Raw genomic sequence first — 27,758 nt, forward strand, 5'->3', positions numbered from 1 at the left:
CAAGTCACACAACTCTTAGTCCCAGTTTCCTCATCTACAAGACAGAGATAATAATAAGGACATCACAGAGTTCTTGAGAGGATAAAATGAGATAATGCAGGTAAAATTGCTAAACAACTGAAATTATGATTTGCAATTCTTGCTAGCAAGGGTGTGAAAATGCACACTGGTCTTGTCTGTAAACCCTCTGTTGTTTAAATAAGTACATTTTAAAAAATGTGCTGGTCCTAGGTTTGACGTAATGGAGACCTGGCAACCAGAGAAGAAAAATCTCGAGTTACCACAGGCAAAGACGAGTATGAGCTAGGTGAGGGTGGGATGATGTATCCCGGAGAGAGATGAGGGGCAGAAGGCGCTGGCTGGAGAAGCGGCCTCCAGTGTCTAGGAGAAGGAAGCGGTCTGAGTGTCCAGGAGAGGGAAGGTGCTCCCTGTACTTGCTGTCCCAGTGTGCAGGGGTGTCACCGGGCAGAAAGGCCGTCTGCCTGAACTGCAGGGCACAGAGATGCCACCCACATCTCTCCCTGTGGAATTTTCTGGGCTTGCCCAGAAAAGGCGCCTGCTCATTTGCTTGAGTTTAACTCAGAAGGGAAATAAACGTCCTAACACAACCTAGATGGGACACAGATGTGAGGAAAACATCCCGGCAACTTCAGATTTTTTACGGCATCATTAGCTGGTTAGGTTAAGGGAGGATGAAAATGAGAGAGACACAGAAAAAGAGACAGAGACAGAAATTAGGCAACTCTATAAACTTTCTTTCCCTAAGAATCCTGATTAAAATTCAATCACAAAAGATTGCCCTGCAAGTTCCAGTATATTCCAATATATGGAGTGCTCTCCGTAGCAGGTCTGGACAGTGATTACTTGGAAGAAGGTAATATAAAAATATATACAATATTAACACTTCCTAAATGTTGCTTGGTAGAAGAAATACAAGTCTCTGTCTGAAATGTGTCACACAGGAGATTTCATTTGGAACAGAAGCCCACAGTTACAAAATTTCAGTAGGGAAGAGAAAAAGGAAACAGAATAAAACCAGGTTGAATCATTCATCAAACACTGTGTATATGGTTTATGCTTTTTGGACCTACTGGTAAATAAAAAGTAGGAAAGCATTATTTTTTTAAATGCGCATAACTAATATAGTAAAAGGACTGTTGACTATAAGCTCAAGGTGAAAGCTTTCCCTAAAACAAAAAGCAACTAAAATAAAAAAACACAGAAACTAAAATCAATAGTCAGTGATTTTTTTACAAAATAAAACATTTCCCTCAGAAAGTTGATTGAAAAAATATATAAATAGCTTCTGTTTTTATAGTTAAATTTTTTAATCTCTGGTGCGTAACAAGGATTGAAAGAATTTTGAGAAATTAAACAAAAGTATTTGGTGGATTCGAATTAATGGGCCAAGCAAGCTTTTTTTCCTTGGCTTCTCTGTCAAATGAATCATAGATGGAGTCTTTGGTTATAGTTTTGGCCATGGGAGGGATTTCTGAGATGCCAACATAGTTTTTTTTGGCCATCCTTGAACTGGTTGTGATAGTATAGGCATTGCTTCGGTAACATTTCATCGAGGACATGCAAAAAGTCTCTTTCATTCCTCTCCTAAAGTTGGCATTATAAATTGAGTAGAGAGCAGGCTTAGAGGCTGAGGAACTAAAGGATATCCATGTGATAGCTGTGAAAACAAGGGAACTTTTCTTCTGGTCCTGTTCATGGGGGTGCCACAGCTGAGCTACGTGAAAAGGCAGCCAGGAGAGCAAAAACAATAGATTTAAAATGAGGAACATCTTGATAGTTTTCACTTTTGTCCTTGGGACAATGTTCATTGTCCTCCTCACTGTTCGGCCATCAGTGCCTATTCTCCAAATGTATTTTATGACCTTCTGGTAAAATAAGATTATGAGGACAGAGGGAATCACAAAGCTTGCCAAGAAGTGGATGACAGTGTAGGCAGTTCCCTCCCAAGAGGAAGGGAGGAAGTAGTTACAGTGATTGTCCCAGTCGGAGCCGTAGAAGAAGAACACGGGGGTCACAAAAGCCGCATCAAAGATCCATGATGCTGCAATCATCTTCTTGGCTTTTTCTCTGGACACCTTGAAGCTCAGAGGATAGACGATGGTGTAGAACCGGTCTATGCAGATGGAGAGGAGGACATAGATCTGGACGCCCGGGGTGAGATACTGAAAATACCGCACAGCCTTGCACAGGGCGCTGCCGAGCGTCCACCGGCCGGTGGTGAACTGAAGCAGCACAAAAGGCGTGCTGGCCACGCTGACGAGGAGGTCAGCACACGCCAGGGAGACCACAAAGTAGTTGGTGGTGGACTGAGTCCTCCTACTCCGATGGATGACCAAACAAACCAGGGAATTGCCAAAGACAGAAAACAACCACAAGGCTCCAAAGAAAATGCTGGCTGCGGCCACTTCCCCGAGTTTCGGTCCATACTGCAGGCCTGTTCTGTTGCTCATCCAGCCGTGCTCCTCGGGAAGTTCCGTCAGGTCATGGCTCAGCAGAGGGGTGACCGTTTCCGTGCCGCTGTGGTTTTGGAGGGGCACCAGAAGTGTAGGAATAACCAAAGGCAGCTTGCTGTTATCCATTCTGTGAGCAAAAACCATGTTCATTTTTTCCCTCTTAGTTCTAGATAAGAAAAGAAGAATGAGGCCTCCTGTTAAAATGGTGTTACACACACTGATTCCTAAGGCTAACGATTTTATTTGATGCTTAGATCGGTTGTCATTTGTCAATGGGTAGGACTTGTGCGTCGGCAGGAAAACATGACTACTCTCCAGAAAAAGCTCTGGCCCCATTTCTCTTTCATTTGAGGACTGTTCAGCTGATCCCAGGTCGGGCTCTCCCTGGCCCCCACCTCCCCTGACCCTAAATCAAATGCGGTAGAACTCACAGCAAGCCCCACTCCTATACAGATCCTTGTTCTCCTCATGCACTGACATCACAGAGGGTTAGGGAGCTCAAATCTGGCTCATGGTAAGGGTACTACCCCCAACTGAAGAGCTGTTGGAATTCTGGCAAGGATGTGAGACGTTCCTGAATGTCAACACTAAAGTAACGAGGCTGTGAGGCTGCAAGGCTGTGGCTGCGAGGGAGGAAACCTTGGGCAAGTGGAAACACCCAGAGGTCAGCTCTGGAAATAGCTAACAGGAATATGGCTGGCCACTGGGAAGGACCCTGTCCTTACTGCAGAATTTCCATTACAGAAGCATTATGGAAGCACGTGGGGCAAACATAACACTTTTATATGAGCCAGAAGTAGCTCCTAATTTAATGACACATAAAAATAGCCTGTTTTTTTTTCCAAAAGATGATGTGCTACCTATCAATGACATATTTTGATACTATTCCGTTGTCATTGTTTCATAAAATCACACTGATTTAAGAATATACAAGATGTCCCCTAAAAAATGTAACAAGGTTACTAGAAACCTTATGGCATTCAGATGATTAAAAGCAACCAACTTGAACTTTGCTCAGCCTTGAATTTTTTTCCTACTATTCAGTGAGGAAAAAATAGTTATACTTTTTAATAGGTAAAAAGATTGTATCATCATGGGCCATTCAATTAAAATTGAGGTGACTTTGGCTGCAGTCAGATCACCGGGGTTTAATTTGGTCTGAATCTGTTAAGCAGAAAGAAAGCATAGCAATTGAATCCATAATAACAGAGCAGTTCCACCAGGTGGGCTCCTATGACTATACTTCACAGGGAAACTTTTCTGAATTTTAGAGGTAGAATTACAGAACAGTTCTTTATGAAAGAGCACCTCTTAATGACCCATTTTTCCTTGAAAGATTTTTGTAATAATTTGTGGTGGGGAGAGGGTGTTAATATATATTGTCCCCACCAAGAAACCACATTCAACCAAAGTCTGGAGCTCAAGGCAATATATTAAATGCCAGTTCCATGTTCCCTTCAAGGCTGTTTTTGTCCATGAAGCAGCCCTCCTTAATTTCTCAAAGAGAAATGTAAGGTAATTAGACAGTTTCATTACTGAAAGACCTTCGGAATGGCTGGCTGGTTGATAGTGAATCTTAAGATGAGCAACAATACTTTCTGTATAAAAAATTAGGGTACACAGTTTGAAAATAGGACAGAAGATCTAAAATTAGCACTGTCCTGGAAAATCTGGAATGTATGACTCTCATACTTACAAAACTGAAATAATCTTTTCACCTTCATATGTGTAATACCTTTAAAATCATTTTTTAAAAAACTCCACAATTAAAAAAAAAAAGAGTCAGCTTAAAAATAAGAGACCAGCAATTTTCCCAGAAGGAAAGAACTGTTCTAAACTTCTGGGGGATGCCTGTGGCCTAAACAAAACAGGATTTGGTGGCACGGGCACTTTTCCGTGGGTCACACACATGCTTTGAAACTTGTGAACTTCCTTCCTTTTCCTTCTTCCTCTCACAGCAAAACTCTGCAGATGAAACTCAAGATCACCGCTACCACCAAAGCGCTGCGAGGCCTTCTTCCATCCTTTCCTCCAGCTGCTTTACACCAATGAGTGTGTCTGCTGATTTCTCTAGCCACCCTCACCCCACACCTGCCTGGAAGCGGAGGATCCTGCCGCTTAGAAATGGGATGAGGAAGTCTGGGGATTTCCTGAGTCTAGGTCTCCCCTGATGATGGCATGACTTTTCTGACTGCGCCTAAAAGTGCTGCGTCTCTATTCATTCAGTAAACCAGTAAACTGTGCTAGGTACTAGGAAACAAAGACAAGTAAGGCCCATGACAGGTAAGTGTATAAATAAGCTGTCTGCCATATTGTAACTAAATTCTATAATTATAACTAACAGGCAGGGAGCTAAGTGGCAGAGAAAAATAGGGACCCAATTTTGTTTGGGATGGGGGGAGGAAAGGGAAGGCTTCACAAAGGAGGTGAGGTGTAAGCTGGGGACCTGGAGGATGAAGAGGACTTCTTCAGACAGACAAGGCGTAAAAAAGAAAACAAAACAAAACAACAAAAAACATAACAAACAAACAGAAAAAACACTCCAAGGGAGGGAGAGAGCATGTGGAATGAATTTAGGGGACATCCTTCTAGGTTGATCTTTTTTTGGCCCTCTTCCCCTTAGAGACCTAATTTTCTGCAGACCACGCCTCTCAGACTATATAGTCCCTAAATGCCTCAGAATCAGACTGATCTACATTCTTCCCAAGGTTACAATGAGTGGTTATATTTTCCACATTCATGGGCTAAATTACAGTCATACGGTGGAAACGAAAATTAAGATCTGCAGAATGGCCGTGGAGTCCATGTTCATACAGTGCTTTGTAACTCCTTTTCCCAGTTTGTTCACTTTAGTCATGGTTCTCTAGCCTAGCAACACACTGGACTCTCCGAGGAAGCTTAAAAAAATACTGATGCTTGGGTTCTAGCCCCAGGGATTTCTGATTTAATTGCTCTGGAGTGCAGCCTGGGCATCAGGATGTTTCAAAGTTCCCCAGGTGATCCCAATGTGCAGTCCAGACTAACAATCACTGCTTTAGAATTGCCTCCATGCTTCTGTCTTCTCCCATAAACTGTGGGGTCCTGGGAAAAGGGCATTATCCTTTGTCCATGCTCTACAGCTTCTACTGAAATTCTTTACATTAATTATCGCTTATTAACTGCTTTCTGAATTGAATCCATAGAACAGAAAACTGAAATACAGGTCTCCTACTCTAGGTGGCTCTGTGAAGAGAATTAAATGCAGAGAGAACCGTGTGTACTCTCAGGGAGCTGAAACATTGGTGACCGTGGCAACAGGGGAACCATCACTCCTGAGAAGAGCAGGGCAGGTGAAATTGAAGTCACCCAAATCAACTCTCATTTAAGGGGCAGTGAAGGTGGTTTAGGGGACCTCAGACAGCCTCCTGCACCCTCTTCCAGAAAACACAGTCTGCCATATTATAACTAAATTCTAGGGTCCCAAAGTAAAAGTCCGAAAGATCTCCCCTGTTTCATTAATTTGGAAATAAATAAATCTTCAAGGGAGTGTATCGGAAATACAAGGGCTGCACAATTAGTAATTATGTCCGGGTCATCCATATTCAGTAATTTTAGCAGTGACAGGAAAGACTTCTCTTTTCCTGCTCAACCTATCTCTTTCCATCCAACTAGTTCTGAGGCTGCCACGTGACACACTTCATTGGGTTGACCACTGAGGGCCCTTATTAAAATACATCTCTATTTATATATTATCTAAGAGAAGAATTACTCATATTTTGGGCTCTAAGAGATGTGTTTTCATATACGGGTGAGGAAACTGCTGGATGGGCTGACATGGTGTAGGGGCCGGGGGACCTCTTAATGATGAGACCCTGGGGGGAATATGTCTGTTCCCTATGTTGTGATTTTTATTTTGAATGTTGTCTCCTGTTAGGTTATGAGTTCCTTAAGGACAGGGACTGTCTTTATTCTATATCCCTGGGGCAGACAGATATTAAAGTTTAGTGAATAAATAAATGGATAGATGTGTTAATAAAAAATTATCTAATACTTGAACAAAAGGTACAGAGAACATCGCATATCTTTTTAATGTCACACTAGGACATTGTTAAATGGGCTTCCCCAAGGATTATTTAATTTTCTGGAAGAATGTATCTGTGCTTGATTTTGCTATTTACTATATGACTAGAGCCCAGACATTACATGTTAGCATGCAAATTTCTGTCTAGTAGAAAAAATAACCCCAGAGGTTATGGACTTACTGTCCTGTAGGACATTAGCGAGCTTTGTGTCTACCCAGCAATCTTATGTTCACATTCTTTAAAGAAACAAAAAACAACAAAAACATTTTAGATATCCATTTATTCAAGTGCTCTTGGAAGCAACCTTATCGGTTCCTTCGGTAATAAGTTAATACATCTTTAACTTTAGGCTCATTTTATATTTGAATGAGAATCATGATTTTAACTTTTTGAAAATCATATTTTGATGGATGGATAAATGTATGAATGACGAGAAACTAATCAGAGGACCACAAAGAGGAACAGAGGGGCCCAGATGACAAACTTTGTTTACTTCACAGTTTGCCAGGGGCTATTTCTGGAAAAGCATACTCATTGCTGGTTAGGCTTCTTCTAGACTCAAAAACCCCCAACAACTGATTTCTTTTAACCTTCCTGAAATTATAAAGATTCACAGATTTTCTCACAATATTGGAAGTCTTTTTTTTTTCTGACATTTGTTCAAAAATTTAATGGCAAACTAGAATTTTTATAATGCTTAATTTTTATGATTTGATTGGGAAAAAAAATGAAAACATTTTCTGTAGAAAACATAGGTTGTTTACTAATGAGCAGTGAGATTAATTACAATGATGACAGTAGTTCTAACATTAATACTACCAAGAGTTAATACTTATTCTGGGCTTACTACGTGTCAGGTAATTCATATGTGTAGGCTTTTAAGGTAGGTAATATTATTAGCCCTGTTTTACAAGTGGAAAAAAACAACAACTAAAATTCCTCCCCAAGGTCATACAGTTGGAAGTGGTCACCCAGAACGGCCTCACTCCAAAGTCCATGCTTTTAACCACCACTGGCACTTCATGCCCAGGGAAGCTACAATGGCCTGGATCTGAATTCAGAAGGTCAAACTGGTTGTACATGGACTTCTCAATCAAACATAGGAATATAAAGTTATTCCCCCACAGCTTCTTGCTACCCACAGATACATCTGTTCAATATGCTAGCTCAGAAATATGTGACACAGTGAACATTTGGGGGAAAAAAATCACTCCCACTATATGCTGCATGGAGGCTTAGCATCAAAAGTGCAGCAGACATGTTGGTCTGGAAATACAGCCTTTCTTCAGAATAAAGAATGTGAGAGCATTGGAAATTCATTATGACAGATGATTAACAGTTGCCTTTTAAATGAAAGAAACGAAATGAAATGAAAGCAGAATTCTAGACTTCAATTTGAATTGCAGTGAGGAGAAAGTTTAATCAACAGTATTACCCCAGGTAGAACGTCCTCTTTTAAATTTTAATTGTTGTAATTTAGAAAATATGATGACTGTAGATAGTTTCCATAAACCTTTCACTTTTATGTAGGCTTGATCTGCTGATACATGAAAGAAGAGATGCCCGGAACAGAGGTGGGCTGAGGCTGGCCTGCCCAGGGCTCCTCAGAGCCAGCTGTGCACACTCCTTCCCAACTCCAAGTTCAATGACATCATGTTGGTATCATGAATCAGCCACGCTAGGAATATTCACACCAAGAGACTGACAAACAGCACAGATAGGTTTTTTCCTCCCTGCAGAACCAGTTGTTGAGCGTTTACCCATCTACCACTTCAGGGCAGGGTTTACAGGGCAACCCATCCCAAGTCCCGAAGTTACAGGTGGCTAAAGAAGACACACAGGTTCTCCAGAAGCTTCTTGAGCAGCTGTCTTGCTTCCTGGCTTTGAGCTACAGCTCTGATGTGGACACTGAGCTAAGTGCTTTACAGAACCACGTAAGGCACAGGTAGCCACCGGCAAGACTGTGGTGGGGAACAGGAAAACCAGAGAGAAGACATGTTCTCATTAAGTGCCACCCAGACAGGGTTGCCAGATGAAATATGAATTTCAGATAAATAACAATTTTTTAGCATAATGTCCATGCAATATCCCATACAATATTTAACTGGTGTCCTGTATTTTTATTAGCTAAATCTGACAAACCTACACCCAGAACCTCATCTTCTATTGAAAAACATCTATTTTTCATCTCGTAATACAGGAATGTTGCAAAGTGGTTATATGTTCAGGCTTTGAAGTCAGATAGCTGAAGCATGAATCCTACATCTGTCACTCACCAACTAGTTGTGTAACTCAGGACAAGTTATCTAATAGTGATCTCATCTGTTTAATGAGGATAATTAGTCTGTATCTCATTTGATTAGTATGAGGATTAAATGAGATAATATACACACAGTAGTTAAATGAGTTATTACAAGTCAATTTGCCTCGTAAGAGAAAAACACTCAGTAAGTGTTATCCTACCGTAGTTCTAAAAAACACCTAGCTTGATGTCTGGCACATGGCAACTGCTTAAAAAATTAGCACTCTTACTACTGTCGGCCCATAAAAGTCTTATAAGCCATATGACAAGTAAGTTTTAGTAACCACATCGCACACTAGTTATGTTAGTGACAGTACTAACATCAGTCATGTAATTTACCTTTGTTAAGGGTGAATGGCTTTTGCAAAGAGGCCTGGGTACCTGATTATCATTCACAACATTGTGTTCAAGGGAAAAAATCACTGGAGCCCAAATAAATAAACATTTCTCCAAGTTGAGGGTGATTTTTAGTGACCTATTAGCCTTTGCTGTCCAAGATCGGTAGTCTGAGTCTCCGAAGGAGAGATAAAACTGCGCCCAGGGGCCAGCCAAGCCTTCCTCAGTAATCACCCTGGGTGTGCCAGCCATCTCTGACTGAAGACTCCTTTCAAGAAGTGGTCTGGCCTAAGAAGACCTGCCACTGTGAGGGCTTTCGTCCTGCATAACACCAGACTGCCTGGAGGGGAGACACACTTGCTAGAACCCCTGACTGTCCTCCATCAATTTCCCACACCTCTCTTCCCACTATGGGATCTTTCAAATTTTGAAGAAAATGATTTGGCCAGGGAATCTGCATCTCACCAAACTCAATTTAACTTATTACAACAAACACTTTTTGAATAGCTGCTGTGTGCTCACTGAGTCAGAGGCAGATGTCAAGGGGTGGGGGGTGGTAAATGCTCAGTTTCATTTCCAAGCTCTGATTTCAGTATCAACATCTCAGTCGTGCAACTGGAAGAGGAAAGAGGTGTGGAGGCAAAGACCAGACTCACTACACTCAAAGCAAAGAGCTGTGCACTAGATGCAATTTATAGCTATTTGAAAAGAACGTGAAAGACTCACTAAGAACCAAGTATCAGCACCAAACAGGGAGTTACTAAAAACTTCCGCTTTTCAGAAGCATTTACATTCTGTCTCACATCAAGTTCACATCAACACTCTGGGTAAATTTTGATCTGCACTACTGTCTTCAGTCAGGGTTTTCCAAGAAAGCAACCTTCAAGTTCATGGAGCAGAAGTTAGATTTGAATTTGCATTAACATGTATTTTTATGGACAAATTATGCAACTATGTACGTGGTCCGATGTGATTGAAAATACGGTTGAACACGTTTGTGCATATGTTTCGCATGGTTAATATGTATTTTAGTGCTGTATATTTTTAGACGTTTTCTAAGTTAAAATGCTACTGCTATCATTTCTCAGTGCTTTTTATTTTAATCCTCTCAGCAATGACTGACCCAAATCACCTACATCAGCAATTTTCAACCTCATTTTCAGAGTCAGATGTGACAAACATGTTCCTCCACGTGACACACTCCTACAGACACATCCAGAGTTATGTGCAACTCCAGGAGCTCAGCCTATAATCTTCAGCTAAGAAGTCATGCTGAAAAGAAAATAATTATGTAGAAGTCCTTAAATTTATTCTAATTAGTTTTAAAAAAATGAACCACTGGCAAACTTTGGTACTTCATTAGCAAGAACTTGTCTGCAACAGACATCCTTTGTTTGGGACACATTTTGATACGCTGGTTGATAAGCACTGCCCTGCTATACCGTTAAGTGTACACCTGAAATCTGAATCCTTCAAGGCTAAGGGTGCCTGACACATAGAACTAGGGGAAAGGTAATAGAGAGAAACATGGCTATTCTCCACACAGGGCACTGGTGGGATACAAGAAACCTGTCAAAAACATCTACTAAAGAGCATTTTCTCTGAAAGTAACTCATTTCCTATCTATGCTCTTTAAAGCCACTGACATCCCAGGAAGATGTAGAAGAAAACAACTCTAAGCACATTTTAAATATGAAGAGGCTACATTATCTCAAACATAACAGATGGTTGAGAGCACGGGCTCTTAGAATAGTGGTTCAGAGGTAACTTTGCCTCCCAGGGGGCATTTGGCAACGTCGGGAGACATTCCTGGTTGTCAAAACTGGGGGAGGAGAGTGTTGATGTCCGGCAGGTAGAGGCCAGGGATGCTGCTAAACATTCTGCAATAAAGAGGACAGGGCTCCCTGCTCACCCACCCAACAGAGAATTATCTGGTCCAAGATACCAACAGTGCTGAGGCTGAAACCCTGCTCTCAAGCCAACTTGCCTGGGTTTCAAATCACTTACTACCTGTACAAGTTACTTAACATATTTGTCCACACTGAGTGTCTTTGCCAAAATAACGATAATAGCAGTACCCACCCTTATTCATTTGTTCTGAGAATAAAATGACACAAGAAAGGAGCTAAGAACAATATCTAGAACAAAGCAAGTACTTAACAAATGTTTACTTTCATTACCATGATATGCATTGGAAAAGACTGAGAATACACCAAAATTTTAACATAAATTGTTTCTAGATGGCCAGATCATGACTGATTTTTATTTTCATTACATCTTTATACTTCTTTATATTTTCCAAATTTTCTAGAACTCTATTTGTATTAATCTAATATCCAAAAACATATTTCCTGTGCTCATTGTCCCTCTTCTTTTACCCTCTTTCATTCCTAACCTCCAAGCTGAAAGCATTCTTGGCAAGGCCTCTCTTTCAGAGGAACCTCTCTACTTTCTCTCTGCTCTATCTTGTCCAGTTTGGCTGGTAGAGAGAACTGCCCCCTTTCAGTGCTGAGATTTCAGAGGGAAAAGGAGGAGACCCAGTGCGGCTTCCAGACCCAAGCCCCTGTGCGCACTAGCCCTGCTTGTCTGAGAAGGCCGGGATGCGTGCGGTGGGCAGGCAGCACTGGCTGGGCTGTACTTTTCCAGCAGGGCTATTTCTTTTCCACAACTCACTCACTCCAGGTCACGCTGGAGGTCAGGAGGATGACTATATAGGATTCAAGGACCCACATCTTGTACACAAACCCCACTCTTCTGCTCCTTAATGACTTAAGCAGATGGAAAAAGAACAGAATAAACAAGGTCCTACTGTCTAGCACAGGGAACCAAAGTCAATACCTTGTAATCACCTAAAATGGAAAAGAATCTGAAAAAGAATATATATATGTATAACTGAATCACTTAGCTCTACACCAGAAACTAACACAACATCGTAAATCATCCATACTTCAATAAAATAAAGTTGTATTTGTGTATATGATCAGAAGGGATGACTATTTTAAGTCTAGTTAGCCTGCTAATTTAAATCCAAATCCTTTCCAGATGCCCTGAGACATCTTTTGCACTCAGGTCCTAACTGCCATGGTATGGGAAAGGCCGTCCGGCTCACCCCACTCTGACTCTGAAGATCCCATGGTTCTCCAGGGAAGAGTCCTGTAGTCCTCTGAGCTCTCGGTGCAGTGTTCTGGGGACTAGGAGGCAAAGCTGATGAGAAGAGGACTGCCTGGGGCAGGAATTGACCCTCTCAAAAGACACTCACTCCCAACCCAAGGTGAACTAATTCAACATTGGGAGATAGTGCCCAGCAAAACATCAGAAGAAAATGAGACTGTTAGGAGTGCCTCCATCTAGATGTAAATAAAAATATCAGGGGAACGTCACTCTAAATATAAATACAGTGTCAGGGGGATTGGTGATCCCCAGGAAAGAATTTATGGATCCTTCTTGAACGCTAGCTTGGTCCTGCACCAGGGTCAGTCTGAGTAGCATGTGTAAATTTCAGATGCAATTGTGACTGCTGCCAAGTTGTCTCCTGCTACACTTTTACCTCCTCACCATCCTCCCCATAACCGCATGCAGAACAAAACAGGCATGGGCCCCCGAATCGCCTCTAGCAGACTGCTGTCGGAATTTTGAGTCTTCCCATTCTCCATTCGCAAGTATATACTGAGATCATACCATGAACAGGCCTGGTGCTAAGTGCTAGACATCCAGGGATGGAAGAATAGGGTTCCTAATTCCAGAAGCCGACCTCTGACAGCCTCCATAGTGTAAAGTGTGCCTGTCCCAGGGAAATGCACATTTCCGCAGGGACTGAAGGCGTAATCTAAGAACTAAAATTCAATACTGCAGGGGACACCTTCCTCTCAAAGTGTTCATCAGTGAAACTCTGAAGGGAAGCACATCATTTAGTGAGGAATTTCACAAATTTTGGATTCCTACCCTTTTCTTCCTCTTTTATCTGTTACCTAGTAACTTCTCTAAGTTTTCCCACAGTATGTAAGAATGAGATCAGTCATCCTTTATTGCCAAGGGCCAGAAGAGAAATTACACAGACCAAAAGGAGGTAATCCTTGTATCTCAAATTTCCTGAAGTTAAAAAAAAAATTCCTTTTTCCCTTAAAAACCTAAAATAATCTGCAAAGAGAGATCTATTCCCTATTTTAAAGTATGATATTATTTTAAAGCAATAAATCTAGTCAGTTTGATGACATATTTGTGTTTATAATTTTAGAAGTTTTTAACCTATTTATTTTATTTTGAAAGCCAGGTAAGTACCATTAAAGATAATATGCTTAGGCTGGTCTTGTTACTAGGTCCTGAGGAATGAAGAATGTTTCTAGTTTTGATTAAAAAAAAATCAACCATGGTGTAATTCTAGATTTCTTTTTTCCTTTTAGACATCCTTTGGTCACCGTAGCAACACAGTGTTTTACTACCAGGTATCTATACAGCACAAGAAGAAGAGAAGAACAAGCAATTACTGGGTTATTTGAGGGTACAGAATATGACCATTGGGATAATTTAAGATTAAATATAGATTTCACTGGGGATCTGTCTGAGACAGGCAAGCTGATTCAATGTTCTAGTAGCGTCAGCTGAACAAAATTTGTAGCCAAATCAATCGTTGACATCATCAGGGAAGCAGCTCAGTGGTTCAGTGGTTAAGATCATGGACTCTGGGGTCAGGTTTCTTGAGTCCAAATCCTGTTTCTACTATTTGCTAGCTGTGTGACCTTGGAAAGTTCCCTAACTTCCCTGTGCCTTAGTTTCTTCATCTCCAAAATGTAGCCACCAATAATAACTCCTTCAGAGGGTAACTATGAGGATTAAGTAACTGATTGTGCTTAGAATGATGCCTTGCACATAACAAGAGCTGTATAAGTATTTGTTAAGTAACAAAATAAAATGTAAATTTGCTAGCTCCTCTCTTTGTGCTGGGTAGAAATGGTCAAAGATATCAAGATTTGCGTGCATGACAGATTCTTTAAGCCTGGAACTTTGGAAGATTCTTATGAGAACTTCCTGGCAGGCTTCTTGGTATCTATTCTGTAAGATATGAAATTCGGTGGATATGGGATTTTGTGGCAGTCTACTGTCTCTAAACGGGAGCTGCAAAGGGAGCTGCAAACAATCACAAGCACTCCTGGTATCAGGAACATCAGAAGGAAGACGATCACAGAGCACAAAGAAACAGCATGCCTGCCCACTCAGGCTCCCTAAGCCACTGCCAGCAACCTCTGGGAACATGGGCCAGGGTAAGCAGCTGAAAAAGGATGAAACAGAATTTTATTGCAGTGACAATGAAATCTGGTTGGTTTCAGTAATATTATTATTTTTTCCTCTTTTTAGGATTCAAAGGAAAAAATCCTTTTCATCAATGAGTGCTTTATTTTATTAACTATCACTGTACACAATTTCTGTCTCATTTTTCTTCAACAGGCAGTTACTGTGGTGAATTATTCATTTTACAGAACTACCTAAGCATCTTTTCTGGACCTGTGACAAATCTAAAGCCCCTCAGCAGCATCTGAGCCAGGACAAAATCTCCAAATTGCCTGGAAAATAGAAGGTACTATGTCCTCTGAGCCAAATTTCAGTCACGATACCGCGGGATCTCAAGCACATACCTTCATCCGGAGTTGATTTCAGAGATGGTCTCCTTGGGTCTTCTTGGTCAGGAGCAGCCCTTGCAGAGGAGTTTGGAGAATGCCATAAACCAGCAGGGAAGCTTGGGAACACATTCATCTCTGTCCTCTGCCTTCCCCTTGGCTCAGAGCCTGCTTCCTGGTAGGAAGACAAGATGACGCTGTGCAGAGTTGACTGTTAAACCATCTTCCCGCCCCCAGCCCTACTCTCCTGGCACCCCTCCCTCCTTCTTTCCAAGGCTCTGGAATGTGTCACATGGGAAATGGATCATGTGGCTCAAAGGGAGAGCGTGGCCGGCTTCTCTCTCCCTTCCCCCACTTTTCCTTTCAGGAGCACAGCAGCAGAAATCTCCTGATTGGCTCCGACCAAAAATCTCCATATGAAAAGGGGAAGACTCAAACACCCAAACCTCCAGCCTTCTCCAATTTCTTTTAAAATTTTTTTTCATCTGAACATTTTATCCTGGGCATTCCGAATTACTTGGAAGAGAAGGAAAGGATGCTTTCTCCCCAGGCCCTCTCTTTCTTTCTTTCTTTCTTTCACGTCAGTACCCTAACGTGGCAAGGTGTTCCCTAACCTCTGCCAACCCCCATCTCCCTTGGCACATCTGAGACAATCAAGTGTTCAGCACCACGGACAGCATTACACCCCCTTCAGTGCTCATTAAAGCCATCTGTGTATTTCACTTTCAGGTGAATAAAAATATTTTAAAAATATTTCCCTGAGGTCTTGTGTCACAACAGGCTCCAACTTCCTCTACTATCAACTTACTGTAACCTTATAAATACAAATATAATTTTTACGTATCGTCAGGCCTAAATAAAGATAACCCCATGCCTATCTCCCCATCCCCATCCCACCATCCATATCCACCCTTTAAACATGCTCCATGTTTTGGGGGTGAGGAGGAATTCTTAGAACACAGTTTACTATATGCCCACATATCTACACTCACGGGCACAACCACAGAAACATGTAGGATTTCTTGAGTGTGCCTGTCCAGATGTCCTTAGCCCCATCCCTAGACCTCAGGAAGAGCTGAGTTAGAGGCAAGGAGGGAGCAGGACAGGAGCTGTTTTGTGCAGGGTCTACCCTGCTTCGCTGACGTCCCGGTTGCCATGGTGCTAGGTAACTGCCAAAGGGGATGATTTCTTTCAGAACCAGTCACCATGGGACCCTGCTGACTAAAGAAAGGAAGACAGAACAGGATTGAATTACCGAGGACGACTTTCAATTAGCATTTTCAGAGCCAAATTTACCTGATGGGCCCTTTCCTTACTGAATTGTTGCTGACCCTAAATCTTGAAAAGATTCTAGGAATTAGTACAGACACTGTGGTAACTCCCTCCACTCTCCATTGGTTCTTTCCTAAAAAATCTATTTAGGTGCAACCGGATGAAAATGCCAGATTCACAGGATGACTGTGGTGTGCCATTACAGAGCAGTGGGAAGAACACGGGAAACATATTTCTTTTCAGGTTGAGGCTTCTGAATTTTGTGAGGCCATTCATCTAACAGCCTTAATTGGGAGATACTTTAGAATAGTACCTGACTAGGAACAACCTGTAAATGCTTTACAATTTTATAGGAGAAAAGACAAATATTTTAAATGTGGCTTGCTGAATTATTTTAAATAAAAATAAATTTGATGAGCAAGGTCAATCCCTTAGACAGCATTTGGACTACCCTAAATTAGGAATTTAAGCTAGCGATACATTTGTCTCATTAAATGCACATATTACTGGTTGTTTCTAATTCAGAATCCTAAGCATGTCAATTCTGAATATTTATTTTTGGGGGAAGAAATGCTGACTTTCAGTGTGCAGGAATGCAAACTCTGTAAGAAAAGAGGTAGCACAGAGAAGCTGGAGTATAATTTCAACAAACTGAAGCTCCTTCCTGGCTCACCATCCACAGCTTAAGACATGTTTACTTCTTTTATTTTAGGAGAAGAATCAGGTTAATTCTAGTTTTTCTATATAAGCCTCATAGAGAAAGTCAACTCTGCTAATTCTAATACTTGCCACTTTCAGAAAATTCATGTATCAGGAAAGCTGGATGTGTGTCTGAAGAAATTCTTAAAGAGCCAGCTGGATGGTAGCTTAGATATCACCTTCTCTTCTCTTAGTGAATAATAACAATAACAATGGCAACAAAAACAACAAAACCAGCTAATATTTTATCATGTGCCAGGTATTTAGTACATGATGTCATTTAACCTTCCTATCAAACCACAAGACAGGTACTATTATTAACATTTCTGTTTTGCAGATGAAACTTAGTGAAGATAAGTAATGCGCCCCCAACCCGCGCCGCTCGTCAGTGTGGGAGCTCGGGTTTGGAACTATGTGATCCGACTCCAGTGCAGGCACACTGCACTGTACTATTCTGCATCATGAATAGTGGACTCAACTAAAATAACTTGTCGATTTAATGTGATTGATGTGATTCACTACTATGGGCCTTTGACAGAAGAAATAAAAAAGACTGCTTTAAATTATTTAAAACAAAACCAAAAAAAGACCAAATTATTCATTCTTTTTAGGAAGACTGCATGTGTACATCATAGCTTAATGATAAAATAATAAAAATGATTGTATAAGGAATCATAATCCAGAATATTATTGATGGCTATAAAATAGGTTATATAATAAATGAATTCTGTTAAAAATATTAAGTTGTAATCAACAGACTTATTCCTAGCCACTTGGAAGAAAAAAGAGACAGCTGTCTTTCATCCAAACCCATAAAACCCCATAATACTTATGTAATTGGGGCAATATTTTGAAAATGATTTATGTGATCTTCTTCTCCTCTGCCTGGGGAATCAGTTTGCCTTGGGGATAGGCAGTGTGGCACTGTTTGGAAGTTACAAAAGTAATGGAAAGAAAGAAGGAATTAATATTCAGCTTCTGAATTCAAAATAGGAGTGTGCAGCAAGAAAGCAGGCTTGAAATCCAAGCTACTGTTTTCAAAGCCACTCTCGAAATTCATTTATTTCTGACTTTACTTGTCATCAACGAAATATGGAAGACTCTGCTCAGGCTGTCTGATACCAGAGAGCAGGTCTTCAGACTGGGGCAAGCAAAAACTTTCCAGGGGGTCCCAGAGCATGCAGGCAGTTCTCTGGGAACTAATTTCTAGATCCTCAACTTCCACAAACTAATCTTCCTGAGAACTGGTGAAGTCAAGGTGGCATCTGGTTCTTAGTTCTCACCTGGTAGTTTTCCTTCCCTTCTATCATAGATTGGTGAACCTCTCACCCACCTCTACTCCAAATCCTACAACAGTGAATTGTCTGGATTTAAAAAGCTCCTGGGAACCAAGCAAAGACACAACTGGAAATATAGGGAATGCTACTGCAATACTAGTGAATGGGCTCCAATGACTGAGTAACACATCTTTTTAAAAAACAGGGGCTTTCCAATTGCTTTAAACAAAATTAAAAGCAAACCACTATCCAACTGTCCACTGGGAGATTTCCTAAAGTAGTTCTCTTAAAAGAAAGCTCTTTTCACAAGAGAATGCCAACTAATACATGCAGAATATAACAGAACACCATTTTTGCTGCTCCCAATGAAATAATTGATCAAAAACCTCAACAGGTATTCAAGTTGTTAATGAAAAGTTGTTTGGGAACAGGTTGTTTGTAGATTAAATTACAAACTGCAAAGGGAAATGTGTTCTTTTTCAATGGTTAGACTGGGAGACATCTCAACTAAGTGACCAAATTTAGCATCACTAACAGTGGGACAATTAGTGCCTAACATAAAGCAATGTAACCCACACAATATTACTAACAAAGTATTCTTTCTAAAAGTATTTAACCTGAGTCTAATCAAACCACTATACATACTTTAAAAAAAAAAGGCAGGGGTTGGAGAAACAAGTTAAAGACATCATGAGAAAAAAAATGTTAAAAAAAAATCATGACAAAATAATCAACCAAATTGAGAATACAGAATATTCTACAAGAGAACTAGTCTGGATTTACCAGAAAGCCGATACTGTGAAATAATGAGGGTGAGCTGTTACAGATTAAAGAGACTAAAGACAACCAATTGCAAAGCATGTAATTTGATGAGATGCTGACTGGGGAAGCAGAGGGAATTGGTATAAAATAACTCTAAAATATTTCGGGGAAAATTGGGGAAATCTGTATTGTGAACTGGATATTAGATGGTATAATGGAATTACTATTTTCATTAGGTGTGAGAAAGGAATTGTGGCTAATATGAGAATTTCCTTATTCTTCAGAGATGTCGAAGTATTAAGGATAAAGGGTTGAGGCGCATGCCAGTTACTCTCAAACGGTTCAACAAAAAAAACTATGTATGCATGTAATCAGAAAGGGAAAGTAAATACGGCAGAACATTAACAACTGGTGAATCTCAGTGAAGAGTGTATGCGTGTTTACCGTACTTACTTTCAACTTTGAATGAAAATGAAAAAGTATTAAGTTCTGCTGTATGGTTGAACAAGGTCATGCCACACGGAGAGTAAGTGTATCTCCCTCTCAGGCTCAGGTTCAGTGAGAAGGAGAGAGATGGAGAAAAAGCAGTCAGTTCCTGGGCCTGACCTCTTTCCAGACCAAAGTCAGATATGAGTGTATTCATTTCCTCTTGTGGCTCTTTCAAATTACCACAAACTTAGCGGCTTAAAACAACACAAATATGTTATCTTACAATACTGTAGGTTAGAGATCCAACCTGGGTCTTACTGGGCTTAGATCACAGTGATGGCAGAGCTGTGTTTCTTTCTGGAGGCTTCAGAGAGAGAATCTTATTTCCTTGCCTTTTCCAACCACCCACATTTCCTGACTAGCAGTCCCCCTTAACTCCATCTTCAAAACAGCTTTGTAGCCCTCTAACCATTTGTCCATAGTCTCATCTCACTTTGACCTATGACATACTGGAAAGTCATTAAATTGAGCCCACTCAAATAATCCAGATAATCTCTCCTCTCAAGGTCCTTAACTTAATCACATCAATGAAGTCCCTCTTGCCCAGTAAGGTAATCTATTCACAAGTTCTGGGTATTAGGGTATCTTTAGGGGCCCTTACTCTGCATACCACAGTAACCTCCATGTTGACAGGAGCACTCAGGGCAAGAGGTCTCCCCTTTGGGGACCACAGCCTAGGTCCCTCACACCTCATTCCCTGCGCTTTCCACGGATGTCTGGGCCAATGGCAAGTTTCCTACAGTGTACTCAGACATATAGAGCAGTCAACTATCCCAAGAGTTTCCTGTTTCCTTGAAGCATGGATGCTGAACTAACAGCCAGGGGGCCTGCGTGGCCAGGTGAGGTGACTCTATAGCAGGGGCCACGGGGAAGCAGAGTCCCCAAGGGCAGGCTGATACTCCCTGGGAGATTTGCCTGAAGCTAAAAATGGGCCATGAATTCACCAGCTGCAGGCTTCAGCATCACAGGCCAGCAGGTTCCCCAGTGATCAGGCCAGTAAGGGCTATCATGCCAGAAACCTGCCAGTGCACACACTCTAGGTCCAGAATGAGGCTCTTCTCACCAACTCCTCAAGGATGTGTAGGTTACCCCTCCCCACCTCCATACAAATGGATGCTACTTTCAGAGAAAATGACAGGATCTCCTTGGGAAGGCATTATGAAAGATGAAACATCTTTATCCAAAGGAGACTTTCATACTATTTAAAGGAAACATTTAAGTAACGAAATTGAACTATATCTTAAACTGAATTGAAAACGTAGTTGGGTTTTTTTTTCCTGTTACCTAATAGTTGTGGTGGTTTTTAAATGTCTACAAATTCTTTGATATGCCTCCCTTCAAATGGTGACACCTAATACTACTTTCCCTGAATGTGGGCCAGACTTATAATTTGTTTCCAATGAAGAGAATGTGGCAGAAGAGATTCTTGGTAACTTCTGAGGCTAGATCATTAGGACAGTTTCTGCCTGGCTCCCTCCCTCTTGGATTACTCATACTGGGGGAAACCAGCCACCATGTCATAAGGACACTCAAGCTGTCTTATGAAAGGGTCCATGTATGGAAAACAGAGGCCTCTCACCAGACAGCACCAACCATCAATCAGGTGACTGAGCCACCCTGGCAGCAGATCCTTCATCCCTAGTCAAGTGACTGCAGTCCAGACAACATCTTGACTGCCACTTTGTGAGAACCCAGGCCAGAAATGCCCAGCTAAGCTGCTCCCAAATTCCTGACCCACAGAAGCTATGAAATAATGTTTATTATTAAGTTCTTGCGTTTGGGGAAATTTTGTTATGTAGTAATAAATAACTTATACGCAGGTGAAAACTCTAGAAAACAATGAGACATACTTTTTCTTGGCATACTCGGGCTGTAGTGAGTTAAATAAGTGTCCCTACTGCGTATGTGTATGCTTCTGTTGTGGAAAGTATGTGGTTTTATTAGGCCAAGAACACGAGGAAGGGGAGAACACAATGGGCCACATTACAGCATTGTCTAAGGGGAAAAAAGAAAGCCACTGAGATGGAGGTAGATTTAGTATAAAGACTCAGAAGAACTGCAGGGAACTCAAGAACAGGAAGTGGCAGTTAGATCTAAGACGGAACCAGAAAGTGGTCAGAGCCAAGGCACCCACTGACTCCGTCTCTTTCTCTCTGAGGCTGCATGACCTATCGTCTCCTATTCTCTCTCTTCATTAGCTGTATTCACCTGCTTCCCTTTTGAGATCAGCTCAATCTGATTACTGACCCAAATTGGTGGCCTTGGCTCTGAAAGTTACATGAACTTACAAGTTCAATGCTCTCATCTAAATGACCCAGTCCCAAAAATAGAACTACCAGATGATCCAGCAATCCCATTTCTGGGTATATATCTAAAGGAAATGAAATCACTATCTAGCTGCACACCCATGTTCATTGAAGCACCATTCACAGTAGCCAAGATAGGAAAACAATCTAAATGTCCATCGTCAGATGAATGGATAATGAAAATCAGACACACACACACACGAGTATTATTCAGCCTTAAAAAAAAGGAAATCCTGCCATTTGTGACAACATGGAAGAACCTGGAGGACATTATATTAAGTGAAATAAGCCAGACAGAGAAAGACAAATATTGCATGATATCACTTATATGTGGAATCTGAAAAAGTTGAATTCATAGTAACAATGAGTAGAATGGTGGTTACCGGGGCTGGGGATTTGGGGGAAATGGGGAGATACTGATCAAAGGGCACTAACTTTCAATTACAGAATAAATAAGTTCTGGAGACCAAATGTACATACACATGGTGACTATAGTTAATGATGTTTTGTATACTTGAAGTTTGTTGAGAGATTTCAAGCATTCTCACCACACACACACCAAAAAAATGTGAGATGGGTTTGTTACTTAGCTAGATTGTGGTAATCATCTCACAATGTATACATATAAGACTTCACATTGTACACCTTAAATATATACAATTTTTACTTATCAATCACACTTCAGTAAAACTGGGGGAGAAAACATATAACTCAGTCTCTCAACGTTTTGATCAAAATTCTAAGGAGGCAGAGTCTCAGGTCAGATACAGAGCCGGATCCAGTCAGCTGTAGGCACTGGGATGCAGAAGAGTTCCTGTACAACCCCTCCAGGACTCTCTGACAAACTGGCAAATTGTATAAAGGGGAAGGGGGAGAGGAGAGGGAGGAAATGACTGGCATCTGAGTGTGTGTGTATATGTTTTTAAAATTCCATAAATTCTCTACTGGTGAGCCTGCCAACAGCCACAATACCTATGGCCTCCATCTCACCTCCATTTTAACCACCCACCTGAATATGCACACCCTTCACCCAGCCTGTAGTTCTCCACCATGTACACCATGCTGTTTCACGCCTCCACAGCTTAGACCTGACAGTTTCCTCTGCTTTGTCCACCCGGGGAACACCCATTCCTCTCTCAAACACTGCTGGCTTTCACCTTCTCTGAGGTTCTAAGTCTCTCTTATTCCCACCCCACCCCCCAAAATAAATTCCTCACACCTTCTTTTTCACTATAGTCCTCCTTTAATTTTCACACACGTTACTTCTATTACTGCATACATTACACTGCATTGTGTTCATAGACTCTTATAGGGACGAACATCATCCAACTTGTCTTTAGACCTCTAGGATCTAAAAAACAAAGTAGGTTCTCAACAGTACTGTTCCAGCACAATGAACAAGCATGACTTTTGGGACTAACTTAAAGCAACTTAATTTTTACTTCCTACTGTCCCTATGAAATACACTCTCTCAGGGCTGGTTCTCCTCCCATCCTTGAATGAAGCTTGAGCAGTCCTGTCCCATTTTCTGGTCACTTTCAGTTAAGAAAAGTTAGTAATTAGAATATCCAGCATCATAGTCGAAATCTGCCCCTTGACCTACAGTGTAGGTGTGCCCCCTGCCCCCAGTTTGCACCTGCTGTAGACAGGGAAGCATACATTTAGGGAAAGAGTGGGCCACTTCCCTCTTTCCCCGATTCATTTGTCTATTCATTTGGCTCTCCAACAACTCCTTTCAAACATCCTCTTCAAAACCCATTGCCTGTCTTCATCTTGACTCTTTCATGCTCTTGATGTGGGTGAGGGCCTAAGAGAAGTAATCAGTTCTCACCCTCATACATTTTGTTAAAGTCCCGTAGAATGGTGTCTCTGGTATTTCTTGTCACAGGATCTCAGGGAGCACTCCTATTTTGGCCTACTTTTTTAATAGCTTAACCACACTGTCACCATTTGGGATTCTTCTATTTCTAACTTTCCGCATGCTTTTCTCCTCACCCCAAGTTTCCTTTCCTTCTACCCAATTCCACCCCTTATGCATAATCTATTCACCCACTTCATAACCTCGAGTTACTGACCCCTGCATAGTCTCCGAATCCCTTGTCTCTTTACCTAGGCAACAGTGCTTAGCCATCTCACCAAGTCTTGCTAGGCACTAGACAAACTAATGTGTTTCTCAAGAAAAGGGACCTGATGAAAGACAGTTTCCCTTATGTGACAGAAGATATTCCTGGCCATCAATGCTACATTTGGCTTTTGGGATCAGTGACTGAAGTAGTATGGTGGTTTCATCTTCTGAGCTACTTCTATCCCTAGAAACCAGAGTTGTCCAACAAGAAAGTACCTTGTCTCTTAGAAGCTTGAATTCCTGACCTAGACATGCCATTCCTCCTACTCCAAGTGATTCTCTATTTACTGAAAGGCTATAAAAACAGGCTTGATCCTCCTGCTTCTCATCCATTACTACTGACAGAACCACTCTGTAGTCAGAGCAGCCACATTAACCCTGCGAGGCTATGGGAAGAGGCTTCCTTTCAATGGCCTTTCGCACATGCACCCTCTCACTGGAGAAAACTCACATACATACACATCAACGATGTTTTGATGCGCCTCCCCAACCAGTGGGGCAGTCAGTAGTAAAAGCCCCCCCACCCCTCTACTGCCATCTGCCATGCTCACAGCCCAAGACTCATGAGGTGGTAAAGCAATAAAGACATCACCATCTGAGTCATGTGTGATAGATCAAAGGCCCACTTTAGGAGGCTCAGTCCTCCATCTTTCCAGTAAATCCTGTATATTCCTCGGGTCTATACTAATGACCTCATCACTGACCTTTCCCAAATCAGGATGCTGGCCTCTCAAATCAGGAGAGGCCTCTATCATAGTGGCCTCTCTCCTGAATATAGTTCACTGTGCCCTACTCATCTGCCCATCTCAAGTTCTAACCCTTATTCCTTTAGAAAATTTCAAATATATAGCTATCCAGAGAGGTGGTCTTAAATCACAGGTCTAATTTCTTTTCTCCTTCTTAAAGCAATGGTTCTCAACCTTACTAGCAAAATGAAGATCTTTAAAAAAAAAAAAAACACTGAAGTCCGAGTTCCACTCCCAGAGATTCTGACTGAATTGCTCTGGGGTGAAGCCTGGGCATTAGGACTTGTTAGAGCTGAGTCCAATGTGCAGGCAAGGTAAAGAACTTGTCTTAAGGCTCTCTAAATTCAGGCAAATCTATACTATATTGAGCATCCACATTTTGGTGGGGAGATGGCATGTGTAAATGTGGTGGGAGGCTCAAGGAAGAAACTCTCATTTGTTGATCATATATTAGGAAACTCTCATTTGTTGATCATATATTACGCATCAAGGTCTGTAATAGTAACTCACGCAGTCTTTTCAACAGACCCGCATTTCATCTTTACAGTCATCCTATGAGGTAGGCACTGTTATCCTTATTTCCAATATAGGGAAACTGAGGCTCAAGAGAGGTCACACAGAGTGACTGGCATATCCAAGAGTGAAACCCCAGGTCTGAGTCTCAAGTCTACACCCTTTCTGTGACACCACACTGAGAGGTCGTGCCTCTTACAGCTGGATGATCCCACTCCCTAAAATGAAACACCCATGCTTCCACACAGAAATCCTATTCTATCACATCTGTGGATTTTTCCTGGAACATTTTTCCAAGAACTCCACACGTAGAGCCCAGGTACTAGGCTATACTTCAGGCTGACAAAATGAAGTGCTCCTGGGAAAACTTCTTGATAGGGGACGATCATGTTGGGGACTTTATCAAAGTTACTTCCATTCTATTTATTGATACCTGGATCCTTCTCCATCCCTGTGGCTTTCTATATTCAGCTTTTCCTACAAATAAAGCTACATTGCTTTCCTGTAAGCCATTCCTTTGCTGGCCTACTGTAAGTATGTATTTTATCCTTCCTCTGCCATGTACTCCAGACAGTACACAAAGAATCGAAATATAATGGCTAAGCTCCATAAGATTGCTGCTGATATCAAGATGGATTCTCATATTTAGTGAACTGGGAGGCTAGAGACTAGAAGTACGTACTTTTGTAATGCACCAGTGGTACGTCTAAGTGACTTGGTGGCTCAGTTCCACCATTTCACTCTATGAAATCCACATTTCATTCTGGCTGAGGTATGGTGGTAGGGACAAGGGGACTCACTGGGCGAGAGCACTTCAGGTGTTGGGTGGTACCTTTCAGATGCTGCAGGACAAAATCCAATGCTTGCACAGGTGTCCCCCACATCCTGAGAAAGAAAGAGGTCAAATTAGTCAGTTCTCTCAAGAGAGTTTCCAAATTCCTGACTTCTGTTAACTTAACTGTTTTCCCTAATCCCAACCCCAGTCCTTGCTCAGGACTATGGCTTTTAGATCCCTCCGTGTTCCACTCACTTAGGGACTTCCCAATTTTCACCTTCCGTTCGATGGACTAAAGGTGTGGCATTTCTGCCTTTCTGTTTACAGACTTGCACAAGTTCACGCTATTCGGAGGAAAACTTTCTCTACTGCCAACAGTTCTGTTTTTCTCGTTTCCCCTCTCCGCTGTGCTGGAGAGTTACTGCCTTCATTTACCTCTCAAATTTCCCCGCTTCTGCCCACTGCATTACCTTCATTCTCACTCACAACCTCTCTGGGTCTCCAGTAAAAAACAAAAACAAAACAAAAAACCTTTTTTTCCCCTTGGCCCCTCAGATTTATTCCTTCATGTCGCTCCCAGGGTTATCTTTGCAAACACAGACAGCGCATCACTCTTGCTTTGAAACCGTGACTGGCTCTTCCACGCTCGTTCCTTCACTCCTAGGTTCGCGGAAACCTCTCCTCACAGAGTTCACCGCCGAAACACGGTAACGGGGAAGGAGGGACGACCATACAACCATGTGGAGTTGTGACTGAAAAATCTCGAAGAATGGAGTGTTGAGTATTTGAATCCATCGTTCAACATGAATTATGATATCCTCCGACCTTTCTCGAGGGTTAAGTTTGGGTGACTAATCCCCGGCCAAAGCTTTCGAAATATTTTCGCGCTAAAATAGAGCCAAGCGCATGCGCACACGCACATTGGAGGGTTCCGCTTTTCGCGCAGGCAGATCTCGCGATGTTTGGGGAAACGCAGGGCGTAGAAATTTTTTTATGTGCGTGGCTTTGGGGCTTTCTTTCCCCCATCCCCCAGGCCCGATGGATTAGTAGGGTAGTCAAATTAAAAAAAAAATCAAGACTCCGAGGCGAGAACAGATGAGGCTAGGAGGAGTAGGCAACACGCCGGCGGCAGTTCTCTGGGGCCGAAGAATTCTACGGACTTCTCAGCGAGGCACCGAAGGCTTCACAGTTCTTCAGAAACAAAAGCCAGAAGTACGTAAAAATAGGAAAGGCCAACCAGTTTATCACCTTAGGACGCAGTGTGGGGTTTTTGTTTGGTTGGTTTTTTCACTTTTCTCCGTATGAAAAATCCCATTGGCTGCCCGCAAACCGCTTTACCCTCCTGCTGCCACTGCGCCTGCGCGGGGTTTGTTTACTACTTCGGCGGCCCCTGGGTCCTGATTTCTGAGCCCGGCGTTTACAGTCCTGGTGTGTAGATCGTCGTGAAAGTCACGTTTTTCAGCCGGGAGCACGGGTTGGAGGTTAATAACAGGACAGTTTAAGTGTAAGTCTGAAACCAGTGAAAATATAAGTGGTAATGAAAAACTCGAACACTCAGAAATCGTTGCCTTGTCAGAAGATCTTTATAATGAAAGTAATGAAGGTGATAGCACCACTCTAACCATAACTAAGAAGTGGTTAACAACGGGAAACCCAAAAGCGGAGGTCGTACTTAGGTCCCTATTTAAAATATGGACTCTGTTATGGAAGAGATGCAAATCACCCCAACCCTAAGCCTACCTTGCTTAAATTTCGAGCAATACTTGCATGGTTAAGAATGACTCTTGAAGCAGAGTCAAAAAAGCAGCTATGCAAATTTCGAAACTAAAAGCAGAGATGACTGTAGAAGCAATAGCCAGAAAAAGCACAAACCAACAGGCAAATTTTTAAAAATGGTTTTAAGTTCCCTTCAAAATCAGTTTCAGATGGCTTGGAAGGCTGTGATACTTAAAAAATGAGAAGATCTGGTAAAACTGTGTTGCAAATAGGACTGGATCCGTTTGAAAACA

At 41.8% G+C, this 27,758-nt stretch overlaps 1 protein-coding gene across 1 annotated transcript; it reads right to left on the reverse strand.

Moving 5' to 3' along the window:
* Positions 1-1,231: 1,231 nt before the first annotated feature.
* On the reverse strand, positions 1,232-26,849 carry GPR19 (G protein-coupled receptor 19). The gene is made up of 4 exons (XM_010946441.3): positions 26,220-26,849; positions 25,657-25,859; positions 14,804-14,960; positions 1,232-2,640 (listed from the first exon to the last, which is right to left on the reverse strand). Exon 4 carries the CDS (start codon positions 2,622-2,624, stop codon positions 1,371-1,373), a length of 1,254 nt encoding a protein of 417 aa, XP_010944743.1. The 5' UTR covers positions 2,625-2,640; positions 14,804-14,960; positions 25,657-25,859; positions 26,220-26,849; the 3' UTR covers positions 1,232-1,370.
* Positions 26,850-27,758: the final 909 nt, after the last annotated feature.

The sequence above is a fragment of the Camelus bactrianus genome, chromosome 34, assembly GCF_048773025.1.
Source record: "Camelus bactrianus isolate YW-2024 breed Bactrian camel chromosome 34, ASM4877302v1, whole genome shotgun sequence".
In the NCBI taxonomy this organism is placed as follows: Eukaryota; Metazoa; Chordata; class Mammalia; order Artiodactyla; family Camelidae; genus Camelus; species Camelus bactrianus.